This window comes from Spermophilus citellus, assembly GCF_964194105.1.
Source record: "Spermophilus citellus genome assembly, chromosome: 14".
In the NCBI taxonomy this organism is placed as follows: Eukaryota; Metazoa; Chordata; class Mammalia; order Rodentia; family Sciuridae; genus Spermophilus; species Spermophilus citellus.
The window spans coordinates 41582740-41603025 of NC_138194.1; the positions used below are offsets into that span (position 1 = coordinate 41582740).

Genomic DNA, 20286 nt, shown 5'->3' on the forward strand with positions numbered 1-20286 from the left:
TCCTGGCCTGAGGTCATCATTTAGGTTTTTCTTGGCTCGTGATCACTTTTCTGTCTGCTTTTTCTCTACCACCAACCTCTACTGGAATTCTATTTCCTACCTGGTTCCTCAAGTCTTGAGATTAAAAATAACAATGAAAAATGCTATAGTTTGGATAAGTGTCCCCAAAGGTCCATGTGTTCGAGGCTTGCTCCAAATAGTGGCACTGTTGGAAGGTGGTGGAATCTTTAGGAAGTGGGGTCTGGGGATGTTCTTGAGTCACTAGGAACATGCCCTTGGAGGGGACTGTGGGGCCCAGTCCCTTCCTGTCTATCTTTGCACTCCTGACCATGAGATGAGCACCTCCACCATTTGCTCTCCACCTTTGCTATCTGGCAGGCCCACCAGAGGGCTGAAATCAAGGAGTCTGTCCAATCATAGACTGGACACTCTAAAACCACGAGCCCAAATAAATGGTTTCTCTTTATAAGTTAGTTATCTCAGATATTTATTTTGCTATAGAAATGGGAAACTGACTAACATAGTAAGAACACAGCAATATCATATCTTCCTGGAATCTCACAAAGGACCCTTTCACATATATTTCCTACGGTACCTTTTGAATATAAAAGTTAATGAGCATCTGTCTATCTAAGGCAGCTCTTTCATGAGTTTCAGGTTGGATTTCTAATCCAACTAGGCACCTGTCCCTGACGTCGGCTCAGAATTAACACATCAGTTCATCAACATGCAATTCATCACCTCTTCTGCCGCCTACTTCCTTGCCTCCCCCCACAGATTTCTTCTTCCCATATGCCTTTAGTCATAAGTGTTAATACCACCTACCCAATCACCCAAGATGGAGCCTTCGGGAGTCTCCCTTACCACTCAGTTAATTCCAGAGAGTATATATTCTACCTTTTTTTTTTTTTTTGTCTTTTTTACTCTTTCCCCTCTCCACAATGACTGCATAAATTCTGGGCCTCAGTTTCTCATAAACTCCTCTCATCTTCTCGCTTCCATCTTTCCATTTCTCCTCACTGTTACTGGATGGTTCACACCACAGACCTTGCCAGTGTCTACATAGGAGAGGGGCTGAGGGGCACACCTGCCCCTCTGTGAAGGATGTTCTTGTCTTGCCCATGTGACTGTGAACTTTTGAAGGTGGGCCTTGCTCCTGTGTTTCCCTGGATCTCCTGTTTCTAGAATAGTGCTCACATATCTGAGTTACACAGTATTATTGGTATAAAAATGAGTAAATGAGTTAAAATATTTTGCATACTCTTTTACCACATAATTTTTTGAGTCTTCTACTTGCAATAAGTCTTAGCCCTATATTGTAGGCATTTGGGAAATCTAATTTGGTTCACTACAGTAGCACTCCTTATCTGGGCCTCAATGCTATGACACATTAATATAAGGCTCGAATGCTCCCTCTGCCTGAGAGTCATTTCAAGGACAAGACTTGAAGAATTAATGTGATAATAAATCACATAATAATAGGCAATTATATAAAAACAATATCACATTGTTTACAAATAGCAGTTCAATGGCAGTAGAACCACTAGGACTCTCCAAGTTCTTTTTTTGTACAATATTCTCTCAAATCTGCAGTTTAGAATTGTGTTTTAAAATTTGCAAACGTATCAATGACTCTCTAGCTTGTGATTACATGTTTTCCTAATGAGAAAATTCTCCAGGTCAGAGTGTAAATGAGGTACGACAAAAAGAACCTAGAGAGGATAGTGTTTTTAAGAGCGGGTTTTAAAAAAAAAAAAATCTTTTTACTATGGGCCATAAAATGTCCATGATCGTGACAGAAATGTGAACTATAAATTAGACCAATTATTTTTAGATTGGTTCCTTTTGGAGAAATTTCAGGAGTAAAGTCAACTTGACTTTTTGACCATCGGCCCAATAAAATGATAAAGCTGCCACGCTTTGAGTAATCTAGTTTAGTCCAACAAAGTCTGGCATCTTAACAAGGCCAGACTAGTTACTCAAACCAGTCTTCAGTGTAACATTCAAATGATTACTCTGTGCAGTCCCGGAGGTATTCATTACAGACAAAATTGCTCTTGTTGCCTTGCATACGAGCTGAGTTTTCAATGGGAAATGAAAGGATGCCTGGAAAAATAGGCCACCTAATTAAGTTAAACTACTCTAGCATTTGGCTTGACATCTTCATTACTCAAAATTAAAAAGATGCTTCACTTGAGCACACAAGTTACTATTGTTTATGTTGTTTTCTTCCTAAATTGGCTTCTTACATGGAAGTCTGTTTTTTAGCATTATATCTTGAAATAGCTCCCATATTTCTTACAGTTTATAAAAATGTCTTAATAGCTGTGTGGATACTGGATGCAGGCCCCATACAAATATCTACATATATTTGGTCTCATGATCATTAAACACATATCAGTTCTGCATATTTTCCCCATCATTTGTGTATTGGTGTGGTGGAACAATTGAATCCTTACCCACCCAGCCTTCATTATTATGATTATTATTATTGTTGTTGTTGTTATTATTATTATTATTTTAGCTGGGTATTGACTCTGTTGATTATAAATGACCATTCATAAGAAATATGAATTTCTCAAAAATGTAGATCATGAAATTAAAGCTGAAATTCATTTGTCCAGTAGAAGTGTTTTCTGTCAACCTCGCCAGCAGAGCTATTTTAGGAACATTTTTAAACATAAACACATGTAAAGCTCACCATCTACTGATTGCCAGTTTCTACTCATTGACACTAATGAGGCTGCTGACAGGTTAAATGTTGTGTATCATACACATTTCCAAGCTGTGGGATTTGCGAATGTAAGACTCATTTTTTATTTCAGGAAATGAATGTTTGTTGCTGGGTATGCTGGAGAATTTTATTATAATTGTTGAACAGTATGTTTTTTTCCAACATTAGGAAAAAGTATATCAGATATCAGATAAAAATTATGAAAATGTCTGAATGGGATAGCACTAGTGGTGTAAATAGATTCTTAAAACATCAAGCTCCATTTGGTGCATGGTTCACTCATTAGGAAAATGTCAAGAGACACCAAGATATTTAGGTGATGGAAAAAGGGTATGAGGCTCTAGTAGCAGACTGACAAACTAAGCAATAGCATTTGATACTTTTTGAAATCAGCATTTTGGCTTGTTCACAAATGTATTTTGAATTTTTTTCTTTAGCATGTAAACAATTATGAAAACTTAAATGATCTTCTCCTGGTAAAAATGTAAAGTTATAACAAGCTATACTTTATTTTTCCTTATACACCTGTCACTAAAAAATGCCCAAAACGTAAGTGTAGCATTTCACACTTCACATAGTAATATGCTGTCTAGCACAGTGGCCACGCCTATAATCCTAGCAGTTAGGGAGGCTGAGACAGGAGGACCACAAGTTCAAAGCCATCCTCAGCAATGGTGAGGCACTAAGTAACTCACTGAGACCCTGTCTCTAAATAAAATACAAAATAGGGCTGGGGATGTGGCTCAGTGGTCCAGTGCCCGGTACCAAAAAAAAAAAAAAAAAAAAAAAGACCGAATAGTAATATACTGAGTAATGTCACTTGTCTACAACAACTTAGTTTCCCAACAGTTAGTTTCCCCAGTGTTCTAACAAACACTAAAACTTTAATACATCAATATGTCCAGTAGAAGTCGTGCCATTTTTAATATAAAACACCTAGGCTTAAAAAAAAGCTGAGATTTTCTGAGACCTCTAACCTCACCTGCCCCTCAAACACCTTTTAATAGTGTCAAGTTTTTCTTTATAATTTCAGTTCCTCGGTTTGGAAGCAGACCTAGCCGGACTTCCCAGAAACACGTAGAAAGTTTTGGTTTAATTCTTACCTATGTCCATGAGTTTTCTTCCATGGTCTTTCTGGTGTATATTATTTCACTGTATAGATATAAATTTTTTTTAACTATCACTCTGATGATTTTAAATTATACAAAATTAGTTGATCACTACCTTGGAAAATGTTTTCCATACCTCCCTTGCTGTTCTTTAATTATGATAATTGATCCTGTTGGTAGAAAAGCCTAAGGAGTGACTTTTAAGACACAGCATCCAATTATTCAAATGGAAAGGCCTGATCTGAAATTCACAAGAGCTGTAGTACTCATGAATTGCAACCAATAGAGAGGACTTTCCTGGATACAATTGGACTTCCTAGCATTTCAGGAGAAGACCACTCTTCAAGAAGGGCTGAGCCTACTATGAGTTGCTATTTTCTAAAATCATAAATCAGAGTGGCCTTAGAGAAATGGGGTTGAGGGAGGAAATAATTCTCAGGCTGGGGTAGGGCCCACAGCTATGTTCCGAAGTTTCCTTCAGAGAAGTCTGGATTCAACTGTGCTTTGGGTACCGAGCTGTTATTTTCTAAAACCAGATACTATGTTATCTCACCCAGCTTCTTCTGTAGTTTTGTGAGGGTAGTTTGGTGAGTGAGTAGCTGTTCATATTAGCATCTCTGTGGGTGAGGATTGCAAAATGACAGTCTTCTTCAGCCACCATCTTGTTCCACCTCCATCTCAGCTGTGTATTTCTTATGCTCTGATTTCAGTTAAACTTCTTGCTCTCAATGATGATAGTTAAGTTTCAATAGGAAGCTTAAGTTTGACTGGAAGTTTAGGTTAGCATTTTCCTAGCCCAATGTTACAAATGAATTGGGTCCATAATAGCAATAGCTATCAGGTGCAAGCTACCTGTTTCTGGCAATGAACTGAGCAAAGGCTGTGCCTACATTATCATGTTTAATTCCTACAACAATTCAGTGAAAATGAGCCTGATTTATTGACTTGGGAAACAAAAAGTTACTAAATTTCATAGTGAAGGACTCTGGCCTTGGGAAGGTCTAAGGCCCAAGTCAGACTCCATCCTTCTTTAACTAAGCTTAATTTTATGTTAGAACAAGATGAAAATGTTGCCAGGTGAAGTGGTCCATGCCTATAATCCCAGTGGTAGGAAGGCTGAGGCAGGAGGATCACAAGTTCAAAGCCAGCCTCAGAAAAAGTGAGGCACTAAGCAACTCAGTGAGACCCTGTCTCTAAATAAAATACAAAATAGGGCTTGAGTTGTGGTTCAGCGGTCGAGTGCCCCTGAATTCATTCCCTGATACCAAAAAAAAAAAAAAAAAAACCCCAAAACCACAAAATACTGATATACTAAAGTCAGTTCTTTTCTACACCAAGATAACTGCAAAGGGTTATTCTGAAAAATATTAGGTTGAACCAAATGAAACCACCAATATTTAAACATTTTAGCTACAAAATCAGCAAATTAATATTTGTTCACATATGGAAGCTGTGTAAATATAAGGTGGTTTCTTATTGTACCTGGATTTGTGTTTCCAGGGTGATGATTCCTCCTTCCCCTCTTTACTAGCCTTTTCCATGTCTATACCACCCCTTTTATGCACTTTGCAGATGAGCAAACTGAGGCCCAGAGAGGTTAAAATATTTGCTTGATTTTTTTGGACTAGTTGGGTAGATGGGAATCAATAACATCATTATTTAGATTCCTTTTTTACATGTAATAATTGAGTAAAATTCATTAGGTTTTAATATACTGTTTTTAAAAGTGGGTAGTCTTTGAACTTTAAAAAATTTTACTTAGTAAAAACCTGAGTTGATTTTTCTTAGATCCCCTCTTGAGCATAAACATTAGACTTCAGAACGTTATCCTAAGGAAAGAAATGGATAAAGTTATTCATGACAGTGATTCATAAGAGAAAAATTAGGAATACCCCGATGTTGAAAATATCATTATATTCATGTTATACAATTTATTCTATCAGTTTATTTAGCAATAATATAGATGGTATCAATTGACATGGAAAATTAGTCACGATTCATTTTACATGATCAGATTAATCTATATAATGGTATAACAATAACAATGTAACTAACATCTATCAGTTGTTTTTCATAAAGCAAGGTATTGTCCAAAGTATGTACATTATTTCTTTTGCTTTATTAAATCCTGATAAACTCTTGAATGCTACTATTATCCCTACTTTACAGATTTGGAAACTGAGGCCTAAATTAATAACAACATATACTAAGATATGACCAAAGATTTTCATACATCATTTCTAGCTCTATAATCAGATGTCTGTAATCTGGCTTCTGTTTTTAAAAACAAAAAGCTCATAAGGAAATAGCAATTATTCATTATTTATTTATTTATTTTGTTGGTACTGGGGATTGAACACAGGACCTCATGCATGCTAGGCCAGAATTCTGCCACTGAGCCTCATCCCCAGCCCCAAAAGGAATTGTGAAATACACAAATTTCAATGTTTTGTTTTGTTTCTGAATGGCTGGGTTGAAAGTGATTTTTTCTCACATGTATTTTCTGTTAAAAAAAAAAACAGACTAAAATGGGTTATTTATAAAATTTCTAAAGTACAGTAAAAATATAAGACTAGTCTCAGAACGTATCAAGCCAATATGAGTAATGAAAAAAATTAGATAAGTAAAAAGTATGGATTACATTTTACATAAGATTATAAATTAAACAATGCAATTAAATTATCCTCTTTAAACACTGAATATGGAATGGTGGCCTGTCACTGAAAAACAGGCTTGAGGCCCATTAGGGTTTGAGATCAGCTCCTCCCCTTAAATCTGCTTCCCTAATCATCCTATATGGGTTGTAAGGGGAGCACATTATTTGTTTTCTGGAAGCTTGATTTTAATTTTTTTTTTAAGTCGAAGAAAGACCTTTATTATAACAACTACACAAAACTCTTGGTTTTAAAATATCCTATAAAAAATACTGCCTGGAGACCCATGCAGAATTCTTTAAGTGATATGAAGGCAAACCTCTTCTCCATCCCAGAATCCTTAATGATTATGGTAGGAGCCCCTGTATGAAAAATCTAAGGACTTTTCTGGAAATACATGGGGGAGGGAGTCTGACACCAGCCATCAGAGAGGACTGTTAGAGAACCCTGCCCCACCTACACCCAATCTGAATCAAGTGCTGGTCTCTGGAACCCCACATCCTCTAAGCTTCACCCCATTAACTTCAACCTCCAGGTTCAAAGCTCTTTTGCTCCTCCAGGAAGAACCAGTGTCAGGCATCCTCTGGGAAGGTTCCAATTCACCCTGTTCTCTGGTCTCATTCTGGCTTTGTTTTCTAGTTTTCTATAACTGAGCAAATTTTACCTGACACCCCAGGTATAGTAGAAGCCTACATTTAACCCAGTACCCTTAGCTTGTTTTGCTTGGGGAAACTAGTCTTGCCCTTGAAATTATCTGAAGGTTGAAGAGCTGACCTTAATATGGAGCCCCCTTGTTGCTGCTGGTACAGCTGCCTGGGCTGGCTTATGGGTGTGAGTCCTCTTGGATCACTTATATCACATCTCAGCAAAAGGCCCTGTTATCAGTGTAAATCTGCTCATACTAATCCCATCTCATTCCAGCCTCGGGTCCTTCCTCTTTCATTTACATTCTGAGATCACTCAGTTTAAGACTTCAAGTATGCTAGTCCTTATTGGGAACCTAAACTCCTCTTTCTTTCCTCAAATTTATTCCTTTAAAATAAATGTATCTTCTTGTTCTTTGTTTCTCAAATCACCCTTAGCAGGATGCCTTACACATAGTAGGAACACAACACATGCTAATATGCGGAGTAAGGCACTCGCTGTCTTTTACTTAATGTGGGTTACAAAATTAATGAGCATAAATAAAATAAATGCTATGCTTTCTACCAAAAATTTCATTTTGCTAACTGTTGCTTGAAAAATTAGTACATTGTGTGTTTTTAAATGAAGATGATTTATTGCTATTGTCTAACATGTGAAGAAAGACAAAAAAATTGTTTGCAGGATCATTGGCTTGAGCACATCAATGGCACTGTTGGACGATTCTTGCTGAGTGTGAAGATGATTTATGTAACAGACCGAAGCTTTCCACAGTAATACATTATAGTCTCGAGCTATCAACCCTTGTTCATGCAGAGACAAAAGAATCTGAAAAAATACCTACTTCTGAAGGTCTCCTTAAAAGAAATTAGAGATCATGTTGATGCTGTTTAAACACTTCTGGGAAAATCAACCTTACGCTGCAATATCTTTACTTCTGAAAATGTGCAGAGGAAGTTTATTATTTTTCTAATAAATTTCTCACTTCACTTTGCTTTCCTTTGAATTATTCGAATCATGCAACAAGAATGTTCAATAATAGAAGATGAAACATGTTTAAACATTGGCATTTTCTATCTTTGACTTTAAGGAATTATGTTACAGATTAAAAATTAAGGCATTCTGTATATGTGTGATGGCAGCAGTATTTATCTTTCAAATAAAGATCTATATGAGAAACATATTTTACTATGTTATAACCATAGCCATATTTTTAGTCTATGCATGATTGCATGGATCCATCACATAATTTAAAGATGTGTACAAGATGATATCTTTTGAATTCTTCTGAGTTATGGGACTTCTGTCACCAGAGATTGAGTGCTAGTTATAATGATTGCAATATGTGGACAGAGACCCACAAATATAGGGCCCCTCTGGTAGAGAATTAGATTTTTAAAAGAGAAGAAAAAGCCAAGCCAAGAGACATTCCCATTATTTATTCCTGGTCAGCATACATTGACACTGTATTTGGACAAAATGAAAACATGCATTCTCTACAGTCAAAAGAAAAGTCTGTGTAATTAACATTCCACTTGCAGATGCAGTAATGTAGAATGAGGATAAAAAATAAGAACAGGCTGTAGCAAAGGAAATGTGAATTGCAGACAGAGAAAATAATGTAAACAGGATACCCAGGTCATTGACTATGTAAAGCATCATGATTAAAAAGGCGTGTGAGTCTGTAATTAAACAGACAGGGGAAATGAGATCTTCCAGAAATTAGGTGAGAAGTTTCTTTTTCTTTTTCATTGAAATGGGGAGCTGAGGAGGGTTGGATATGCAGGAAGAATGTTGGTTTTAGTCAAATGGCTGAAAAGGCATCCATGCAAGCAGATCAATCCAGAGGATCTGAAGGATCCCCTTTAACTTCCCTAACCCCAGTCTCTCGATTCTAGACTCAGAATTTATCCTTTTGATTAGCAATTTTTTTTTTTTTTGGTACTAGGTATTGAACCCAGAGGTCCTTAACCACTGAACCACATTCCCAGACATTTTTTAATATTTTATTTATACAGGATAATATTGCAAAGTTGGTTAGGGCTTCACTAAGTTGCTGAGGCTGGCTTTAAACATGCAATCTGCCTGCCTCAGCCTCCTGAGCTGCTGGGATTACAGGCAGGAGGCACCATACCCAGTTGAAGATGGCCTTTTTAGCAGCACAAGCCAGTGTATTAGAATGTTGTATCTTTTGTGCCCATTCAGAAGTGGACATTTCAGTTCACAAATGCCTTTTACCTTTTACCTGGGTTAGTAGGAGTTGGACCACCAGAAACTCATCAGGCCGGTGCTGCAGGCCTGCAAATAAAGCTCCTTGAAGGAGGGAATTTGTTGATGTTCTGCACATTAAGTTATTAATAGCACTTTCAGCATCTTTTGACTACTCCCTGTTCCCCATTCTCTTTTTATCCTTCAATGTAAGGCATGCAATTTAATCTCACCAAAACACAAGTGAGGCTTTAGCTTACCTTTTCATGGAGAGCGATTCAATGCATTATGTATAAATGGGGGTACACTTTTCTCCACTAGGATGCTTAAATAATGGCAAATAGATGGAAAATCTGTCATTGTGGGGAACATATCTAGATCCCTAGCACAGTGTCTATTTGTTTTCTTAGACTCTACTCAATCCATGGCATATCTATGAACATAGACATAGCTACGCAAAGCCACCCTTTATTAAGAACTTTTAATCTGGCAAACGTATATTTTAGGACTTTGCACATATGTTTTTATTTTTAATGCTCCTAAGAAACCCATGAAGCAGGTTTTGAAACTGAGCCTCACAAGGAATAAGAAACTTGCTTCAGAACCCAACCTCAGAAATGCTTTCAAGAACCTGGACACAGACTTGTACATTGGACCCTGAAGCCTCAATTCCTTCCAACAAGCTCTGTGACTGTTATTAGTCATTGAAGGAATCATTATATGTACTCTCAACCAGTCCAAAATCTGTCTCCTTGTGGTCAGAGAAAGATGTAGCCCTTTATAAGCTAAATGTGCAAATACCACCTTTTAAGGTTTTAAGAAAATGACTTACAAGAGTCATCGACTCTATTATTTAGAACTGTAAAAATACTCTCACAAGGATGATGATATTTTAAAATTACTATTTTAATACTTCCAATACTCCCTTTGTAGCCTTGAATAGTTCATATGTTTTCTAGAATTAGCCAAGCCTCATGACAGTACACCCCCACCCCATACTCTTGGGCATTTGGATCCTTCTCCTGGAGAGAGTTAGCCATGGTGCCTCCATAGTGGGATGGAAGGGTCCCAATATGCCTGCTAGCACCAGCAACATGACAAGAACTTAAGATCAGGGAGAATCTGGTTGGGTAACAACCATATAATTTTGAGTCATTTGGAGCATATAGACTGGCTATAGTTTGAACCAAATCACTTTGCATATTTAGTTATTATGGTGAAAATCTAAGGTTAAATGAAAGGTATTACCGTAATTTTACCCCACTATCCTTAAACGGTTTCTCGCCATTTGTGCAAGTGGTCATCATTGACATTGACTGTTGCCTGGGAAGAGAAAGGTGGGATGGTTGAGGCTACGGTTCTGATTCTGGCCTCCTGGATGGGATAGATAAAACATAATTTAGGTCATGATCTGGCAGATGATGCTACCTTTGAATGTCTATACCTGCTCCGCCCCAGCATTCTCTACTGGACTCGAGCCCCAGAGAGCCTCCCAGGTCATGGGATTCAATCCTTGGTGGGCTCGAACTCAGGCTAAAAAAAAAAACTGTAGTTCTGTGATTGTGTGGGAATTTAGAGACCCTCTTGGAAAAGATCAAATTTCTTTGTTCCTGAGAGGGTTGATGAATGAATGATTATTCATACTCAAAGCCACGCTGAAATTTGAGGGATAGAAATATGTTGAATGGAAAGAGCCTGAGTCACCTGACAAGGGCAGCGAGTCTCCTGTATCACTGGATGGCTGTGACATAAACCTGCTCTGACTGCACAGCCCCTGCTCCCTCTCCTGTGTTCCTATTGCTGGGGTCAGAGGACCTTCTCAGGCCCATTCATCTAATTAGGCCCTCACTGCTGGCCAGGTGTGGGCATCAGAACTGCTGCCATGAACTGACTTCAGGTGTCTAAGCATTCACCCAAAGGGGCCCTGATGTCCTGCCTGTAGTATGTATTAAACTTCACCAGCTTCTGAGAACCAGGGGCCCATAAGCTCTCCCTTAGGAATCTCTGTGTCACCATGGTATGGTAAGTGCAAGCCAGATCAGCATCCAGAGAGGGACACAGACTTCTCCACCCAGCTGTCCCCAAGCTACTCAAGCTAATACTCTTCTAACAGAGTGTTTTTGGCCTATTGACACACTGTGACCTGAACCGACCAGCACAAAGTCTTGGGAATACAAGATAATTATTCAAACCCAGGGAATAATAGGGGTATATTCAACAAACTTCTTACCTTCAAAGGCTCATCTTAGCATTCCTTCATTCAAGCATTTATTCATTCATTGTTTTATGTATTCATTCAGAAACATTAAACATTAATTTTAACCAAGCAGCTTCATAGATAATGAGAGAAGATACTAGATCATATCTTATGGTTCTTCCCCTACTGCAAATTGTCAGGAATATAAAATGTATTATTAAGTTAAACACCTTCCTAATAACTTTTTAAAAATCAAAGTTAAGCTGTAATGTCATAGAAATCATTGTTGCAGAATTAGCTAATTCGTGTCTATGTTTTTTAAAAATAAAAATTAGTCTGGCATTAACTTTTTAAACATTTCTGGGATGTTTTGACATTTGTACAATTACCATAAGGCTTTTACAATGTATCAGTTACACTGTTATACACTCTCAGCAAATAATCACATCATGACTTCTAATGCAAAGTATAGAAACTACTAAGTAGCCTTACATTGTTAAAATTCTTGACCCAAATAACTACCGATTACTGGTTAAGTTGTGGAATCTGTGGTTTTGGTATATAATTGCATGGATTAAATAACGTTAATGTGTAATTACATGAAAATAAACCACGTAGCTTAGTTAAATTGCAGTACAATTGTTATCACTGAATGTAAAGTGATACCAATTAAACCTTCCTTTAAAACACCACAAATTAAGATTTAACTACTGAAGAAACTCTAGAATATAAAGTCATGGTATACGCTGGATAGAATATCTCAGTATTTTCAGAAGTTTAATGGTGTTTTTAAAATTAAAAACATCTTTCTTCTTTACTTCTGCATTAATTGTGACTTATTCAGGAAAGTTTCAAATAGGCACTGGATTAACTTCTTAAAAGATGTATCTAAAAGATGCAGCATTGTAATATTGACAAAGAAACAATTAAGGAATTAAGAATTCCTCTGCTCATATAAAATAAATAATTTTAGTGGGTGGGCACTGGAGAAGAATTCGGAAAAAAGGAAAAAACTTGTTACTAATGCTGATTCTGTTTAACAAAGGAAATTTTGTTTAACATAATTAGGAAATTTTGTTTAACAAAGATAGTTGAGGATTAGCAATTTTGTATCATTCGACCTAATAAAATAGTAAAAACTGAACCACTTATATAAATGTTTCTAAGCAAGAAAAACAGTTTCTTCATCATCTATCCAGCTCCTTCTATATACTGAGTTGCCCGTTTACCAGCTAAGTGAACTTGGACAGGTAGTTTAACCTCTGAGCCTCAATTTTCCTTTCAGGTAAATGGGAGGCAATAATAGTTATACAAAAGCATATTATATGGTTCAACTAAAGACAGTGCAGTCAAAGAATTCCATACACTATCTTTTATGAAATAGACATTGATAAATATGCTTTCTTCTACTTCCACACTGGGCATCTTTTAGGCTTCTGTGAATATCTGTACAAGAAACTGATGACTTAGTTCTGTAGACTTAGGATCTATAATACATCAGGTACAGGAGAATTTAATCAAACTGGTAGTTTTGACACAGGTCACTAAAATATATTTTTCAGACAAGAAATACATATCGTTATAGAAGAATTTAGTAATGGGTGATTGAACTTTTCAAGCTGGTGACTTTTTAAAAACAGAATGTTAGAAATATCAAGAAACATGATGTATAAGGATGAATCAAATTGTTCCTTCATATACCCTAGACTGTAACCCACACTTGCCTCTCCATGACCAGGTCTAAATTTCAGGTGTTCAAAGTAACTCTTCATTTAATCTTGTCTTCTGACAGCACCTCAACAAGTATATCAAAACTTGTACAACATTTAGCAAGTGCAATTTGAAGATTTTCTTTCTGTTAGACAAATAGACGCCATCTGGAAAAAATAACCCCAGGCGCTTGGACGCAGGAGCATGAAGCTTATTGGCTGAACACCCAATGAATACCTTACACTACTTTCTTTGGCTCCTACCCTTTGCCTGCTCATTTCAAATCTTGCACACTTCAGTAGGCTGTGTGCTGTTAGACAAGGGGATCCTTGTTACCCATGCACGCAAACACTCTGAAGGCTCTCTTAATTTGGAAGATAGGCTTGCAAGAATTATCTGGACGGAAATGTTTCCTTTCATATTGAGACACCTGTTCCATAAAGGACTGCTAAATATAGCTGTTCATTGATATTAATTTCTAACAATGTTTCTTTATTCAGTTGTTGCTTATATTTTTCAACTTTTACCACATTCCATTTTTAGACATGAGTGTCTTCATATAATCTTCCCTTCCTTCTTCCCTCCCTCCCTTCCTATTTTATCTAAAGCTTGTAAAAGAAAAAGCCCCAGGTGCTATTACTTTTAATGCTATTTATTTTACTGATTGACTTTTATTCCAGAATTAGGAGTATAATAATATTAGTATTATTTTGTCTGTCACAAATGGACTGAACTGAATTTAAATGGTTGCAATATTATTTATCAGCTTTTAGGAGGAGATCAACTAAATGTTAATAGAAATCATGAAAGCAATCTTCACTTTTGTTTTGATGATAAAATCTTTGTGATAAAATTAGCTTTTAATGGCATGCTATATCAAACTTTTGGTGCACCCACACTTATGCAGGAAGCTTAAGTTACTTCTTTATTAGTAACTTTTCCTTTGTCAGTTGTGAGCAGGTAGCTTTTCAAAACCCAAAAGCAATTGCCCCAGACTTCTGGAATTCATTTTTATTACATCCCACAATCTGAGCAGTAGGGAACCCTATGAAACATGTTCAATCAAACATTAATTTTATAAATTGCCTTCGTTCCCCACAATTCCCATGAAAAAGGTATTCAGCTAGATTAAAACTCTGGAAAATTTTAATGGAACCTTTGAAATCTGTTTGAGCTCGGCTTCCTGGAAAAATAAAAACTGCCTAATGGAAGCAGTCTTTATACCAGAAGTGGATGTGCCTTTGAGGCAATTTTCTTCTATGTGAAATAGTGAAAAATGGCAGCTGGGTAATCTGAATGCTTGAAATGTCTCTGCCAAATTAAAGGGTCATGTGTGCTCTCTCACGGTGAGGAAGAACAAGTCCATGAAATTTGTAACAATGTCACTCTTGTCTTCTTCTCACAGTCCTACCCTGGTCCAAGTCTGGAAAGCGAAGACTTTAACATTCCTCCCATCACTCCACCTTCCCTCCCTGACCACTCCCTGGTACACCTGAATGAAGTTGAAACTGGTTACCACTCTCTGTGTCACCCAATGAACCACAATGGCCTGCTCCCATTCCATCCGCAAAACATGGACCTACCTGAAATCACCGTCTCCAACATGCTGGGCCAGGACGGAACGCTGCTTTCCAACTCCATTTCTGTGGTAAGAGTCTGCTTACCTGTTTGTGGCAGGGAGGGAGAGACATAATAAAGGCAAGGAGTCATTTAACCGAAGGACCTTTCAATTGGGATGATGGCATTCTGAAATGATGAACACATTTTTAGCGATGGAGCATGCTTCCTATAAATCTTTCAAATTCCTAACATGATTTTCCATTTTATATTTATGACAAGGCAAAATCAGTTAGTTACTTGTGTGATCGCTCATATTTGCAACCCCAAGTACTAAATGTTGCTTAACATTGAATATGCTGTCACACAAACTGGCTTCCCACTTTTTAGATAAAAAGAATCCTCCTAAAGGTAAGATCCCCACATCTCTGAACAGGAACTGCTGTCAATCTTGATTCCCGCCTCCCCCCACCACCCGACCCATTTTCTACTCTCAAATTTCACAAATTTACCTTATAGTGGAGGCAAGAAAGCAGTTTTTATTTCTATTTTGGAAGTGTAATTTGTTTGATCAAAACTCACCCTTTGAATTGTTGAACAGTTGAAATTTCTCGAATTTAGTGGGACTGTTTATCACCCAGAAAAGTAGTTAAAAACTGTAATTCCCAGGACCTGCCCAGAGAGTCCAGGGGTCTGTATTTTTACAAGCATCCCATAATTGAGAAACACTGACTTACCATAAAAGCTTTCCTTCTGGATTTTATGTCATCTAAAAACTTAATTTCTCTGTCTGTATTACAAGGAGTGAAAAAAAAATATCAGTAATATATGGCCACAGGCAGAACTTCTGACCACATCATTAAAAACACCTCTCAGGTTAACTGTGACTTTTAATTAGCACTCTTTGATTTTCATTGTTCAATCAGTTAACAGTCCAACTAACTGTGTGTTTTGTTTTGTTTTGTTTTTTTGAGTCACCTAACATGGCTGTCATGTTCACAATGAGCAAATTGATTAACTTGCTCATATTACTTTGTTTCTGATACAAAATGCATTTCATGTGACCACTTATCTAGATCACTTCCAGATACATCTCTAACTAGAGCCACTTCACAAGAAGGTTTTTCTGATAATCACCAACCTAATGGGAAGGGACTAAAAGGAAAGTCAAAAGAAATCCCCAAGTGGTTTTGGAAAATGAAGCTGAATGCCACAATAGTTCATGCAGTTCTCCTAAAATCTGACAGCCTTCTGGGTGGCCAAGAGGGGGAAACTTACATGCAACAGCATCAGTAGGAGAAATCCCAGCCCAGTTGCCCTGGTTTTTAGGTTAGACTACATCCATCTGAATAGATGTAGTAATCTATGAATATTAACTATGACTCCATAAGATAGAAAATAGATTTTTTTTTTTTGAACAAGCATGCTAAACATGTGATTTTAAACACGTTATACATGAATGTGGTCACTTTGACAAATCACATCTGTTCCTCTTTGGGTCTAAGCCTTCAGACCCAGTTCATGAGCCCACTCAGGCATCCAGGTCATATCTTGATGGGGATCCCCATTTTTATGTGGGTGTGTAGTACTGAGGACTGAGCCAAGGGTACTCTAGCACCAAGCTACATCTCTAACCCTTTTTTATTGTTGTTGTTTTTATTTTAAAAAAATTAAATTTGAAACAATCTCGCTAAGTAGCTGAAACTGGCCTTGAACTTAAGATCTTCTGCCTTGGTCTCTTGAGTCACTGGGTTTACAGGCCTGTGCCAGGGTGCCGAGGAGAAGCCCCATTCTTTATAAAGGAGTGGAAGGATGCAGTCAGGATATAAAATGCCAGTTTTGTCCTCCAAGCTTCATCCTCATGATGCAAATCAGAGTTGGACTGCAAGAAGGATCTGAGATGCTCAATTATACGATTTTAAGCCTAAAGGGGATTTTTTTCATTATAAAGTTGAACTCCTTCCTAGTCACCTTGTAGTCCCCTTAACATGCTCAAGGCCCTCCTAGTGTAAAAGGCAATCTTTGAGAGATGTATGTGCAATTTCAATAATGGTAGATCTGGGATTCTTCCAGATTTGCTGCCTGTAGGAGTCACTGTCTTCTAATGGCAAACTCACCATGGCACTTGGTTGCAACTATGACACAATCTACCTTCTAGGCCTTTCTCCCACTGTGCCTGCCCCTCTTTCTATCAGGAGCTTCTGTTCATTCATCTCTATGCTTTCCCTACCCAACCAACCGTCAAAACTGGTCTTCGGGCTGGGTGCAATGATGCATGCTTATAATGTGGCTCTGGGGGCTAAGGTAGGAGGATCACGAGTTCAAAGCCAGCCTCAAGGGGCTAAGCAACTTAGTGAGACCTTGTCTCTAAATAAAATACAAAATAGGGCTGGGGATGTGGCTCCGTGGTTGAGTGCCCCTGAGTTCGATTCCTGGTACCCAAAAACAAAACAAACACACAAACAAACAAAAAACTGGACTTTGGTATTTTTGACTCAACATGATATTTCTCTTAACTATCTATTTTGTCCACTTAGATATCTATTTTGTCCACTCACAGTACTGATCTGTGCATATAATACTGCAGACAAAAGGCTACTCCGGCCAACACCAGCATCGGTGTGCCTTTGGATGAGCTTTGTCACTGTCCCATAAACTTGATATGATGCCAGAGCTCTTCTGTAATCTGCATGCCAGTAATAACAGTTTCTTGCTATTGAACACTTAGATGCAGCTCATGGAACTGAAGGACCATTTCTATATTTTCACTCCTTTTAAGTAATTGACGTATAAGTATCCACATGGACCTGGTGGCTACTGTGTTAGATAGTACTGGTCTAGTTAATTATGTTGACTCTAGTTAAGTCTGTATTAAACCTATTTTTTTCAAGCAAGCCTGGTCTTGAAGAAAGTAGATTTGGAGATTAAATTTGTTGTTCTTGTTTCAAAGCTTGGCTCTCTGGCTGGATTCCAGGAGCCCAGAGTTTGATATACTCTAAAGTTGTAATGGAAATCTTACAGCGTTCCGAGAACCAGGAGCTATCTTTTGTCTCCCAAATCCTTTGAGAAACAAAGAACCTCTTCAGTTCTTGTTTTGAGTTTTTATGTGACTAGAATGCCATTCCTTCGTATGTACATTTTGAAAGCTTACCATGGCCTAAATGTTTGCAAAGGCTCAGATGATTGATGGATGGGACACCACCACTGTCTTCCAAGAGCTTTCAAATCACACAGAAAACATAAATAGTTATGAAAATTAGAGAAAAACATGAAGCAATTAGAGACCAAGGAAAGCATTAAGTGCAGTTCGACTGACCATGACCTCAGTGGCAATGCCTAGTTGGAAGAGATCACGGTAATCTATCTGGTTTGGGTATAAAGCTTAGTGGAAAAGGCAGGACTACAGTGAGAGCTGAAGGATGGTTTTGATTTGGATAAAGAGAGGGGAAAGAAAAGGCGTGTTGGAGAGTGTTCAAAAATCAGGTTGAGTATTTTAAATTGGGAGATTTGACTAAAGCCTTCAAAAACCAATGAAAGAACTCTGGGCTTGAGAGGATGGATTGTAAGAAACCATTGGCAAAGTTCAAGAGACTCAATGCAAAAGCATAATGAAAGCAGTGTTGTAGGAAAACCCTCTGGCAATAGGAAGCTGGTGGATGGACAGCAGTGGTGAGAAGCTGAGGGTGCTGACAACCCAGGAGCCTGCTGTCCCAGCTTAGGTAAGAGGACCTGCGAAGCTCTACCAGAATGATGACCAGCAGAAGAGAGAGTGCAGCCATATGCACATTGTCCCCAACAGTATGTGGATCTAAAGATGAACAACACTTTGTATTTTAATGTTTAAAATTTAGAAAGGGATTCTTTTCTTAGCAAAAGACTTTGAGTATAAGATTTCCTGATTGTACTTCCTTATAAAAATTTTCCGAAACACTTTCCTAACAACTTTGCTCATACTTGACATGATCACAAACAGCCTATTGAACATCATTCAATGCATACGTATATCAAAATATCACAAAGTACCTGATTCAAAGTTTTTGTGTCAATCACAAAAATAAATTTGAAAAATTTTAAAGAACAACCAAGCTACCACCTAGTTTGCCAATCGTTGAAATATATTATAAATAAGGACAATGTGGGTTGTCAATGACTATACAGACAAGAAAGTAGCTGCTGTAGAAATTAGGGTGTGAACACTGTCCAGTTAGGAATTACAGAGCTCCTCTGACAGCTTTCAAGGTCACATGCAATATGAAACAACTAAAAAAAGCTAACATTTGTAGATTCTAAATAATGAATTTGCTTTGAATTTTAAATTCCAGGAATATAAACCAACATGGTCAGATTTATAGAGAGGATCAACTATCTCAAATTGCATTTTCCAAATGTTTTTCAATGTTACTAAAGTTGAGTCTTTTGCTATTCATATTGTGATCATATCTTTGTTAGTATTTTCACAGGGTAGAATTTTAATATTTAAATGAATCTAAGATAGGAAAACATTTTAGTTCTTATTTAGAGATTATGTCTATTTTAGATGTTATTGTGATACATAATACATATACATTATTGTGTTACATATTTTACTATGACAAGTAATAGTACATTATTTATAATCTCTAGTGAGATTTCATTTTCAAGGTAATTTTTTTTATTTACCTTTGTGTCTTATCCCCAATGGTAATATAAGTGATATAGCTGCATCAATTATAAATGTTTCTTACAAATGTCTAATAAGTTACACTTAAAAAATTTAGTCTATAATTAAAAATCAATATCTGAGTGAAGTATTAATACCCCAGTTTTGCAAATAAAAACTGGAGGTTCCAAGTAGTTAAGTGATTGCTCAATTGTTCTGCAAGCAAATATTCCAGTTCCATTATCTGGAAAAATGATGATAATGATAGTCCTTACCTCATGGGGTTAAAGATATTTGAAAAATTGCTTAGCCCATTAGCTGGCACATAGGAAGCATTATGTAAGAGTTGGTTAAATAAAACAAGAAAAGCAAGCCTGTGTGACTCTTTTGAAGAAGTTAAAATGCATGGGAGAGAAGATTTTTTGAGTTATTTATACTTTAATCCTTAATCTTCTTCACATCTGTCAGAAAAGACAGCAGTAAGCCTGCTATTAACCAAAGAGGTCTTTACCTTTTATTGAGTGTCCTTATATATCATTGTGATTAAAATCGACTTTTTAGGGCCAGACTTCCTCAGTTCAAATCCTAGTGCTTCTGCTTAACCATAAGTGACCTTGAACAACTTACATAACCTTTTGTGCCTCTCTTTACTTAAATGGGTATAGCTGGACTTGGTGGCCTACTTTTGTAGTCCCAGCTTCTTAAGAAACTGAGGCAGGAGGATCTCTTGAGCCCAGGTGTTTGAGGCCAGCCTGAGCAACATAGTGTGACCCTATCTCATAAGAAATATTAAAATAGAGCTGAGGTTGTGGCTCAGTGGCACAGTGCTTGCCTAG

At 37.3% G+C, this 20286-nt stretch overlaps 1 protein-coding gene across 1 annotated transcript in view; it reads left to right on the forward strand.

Annotated features, from left to right (window-relative positions):
- TOX (thymocyte selection associated high mobility group box) overlaps positions 1–20286 on the forward strand; it is a 303612-nt gene that overhangs the window by 160734 nt on the left and 122592 nt on the right. The window contains exon 3 of the mRNA XM_081266666.1: positions 14660–14902. Coding sequence (XP_081122792.1) covers positions 14660–14902 — 243 coding nt within the window. The remainder of the gene's footprint in view (positions 1–14659; positions 14903–20286) is intronic.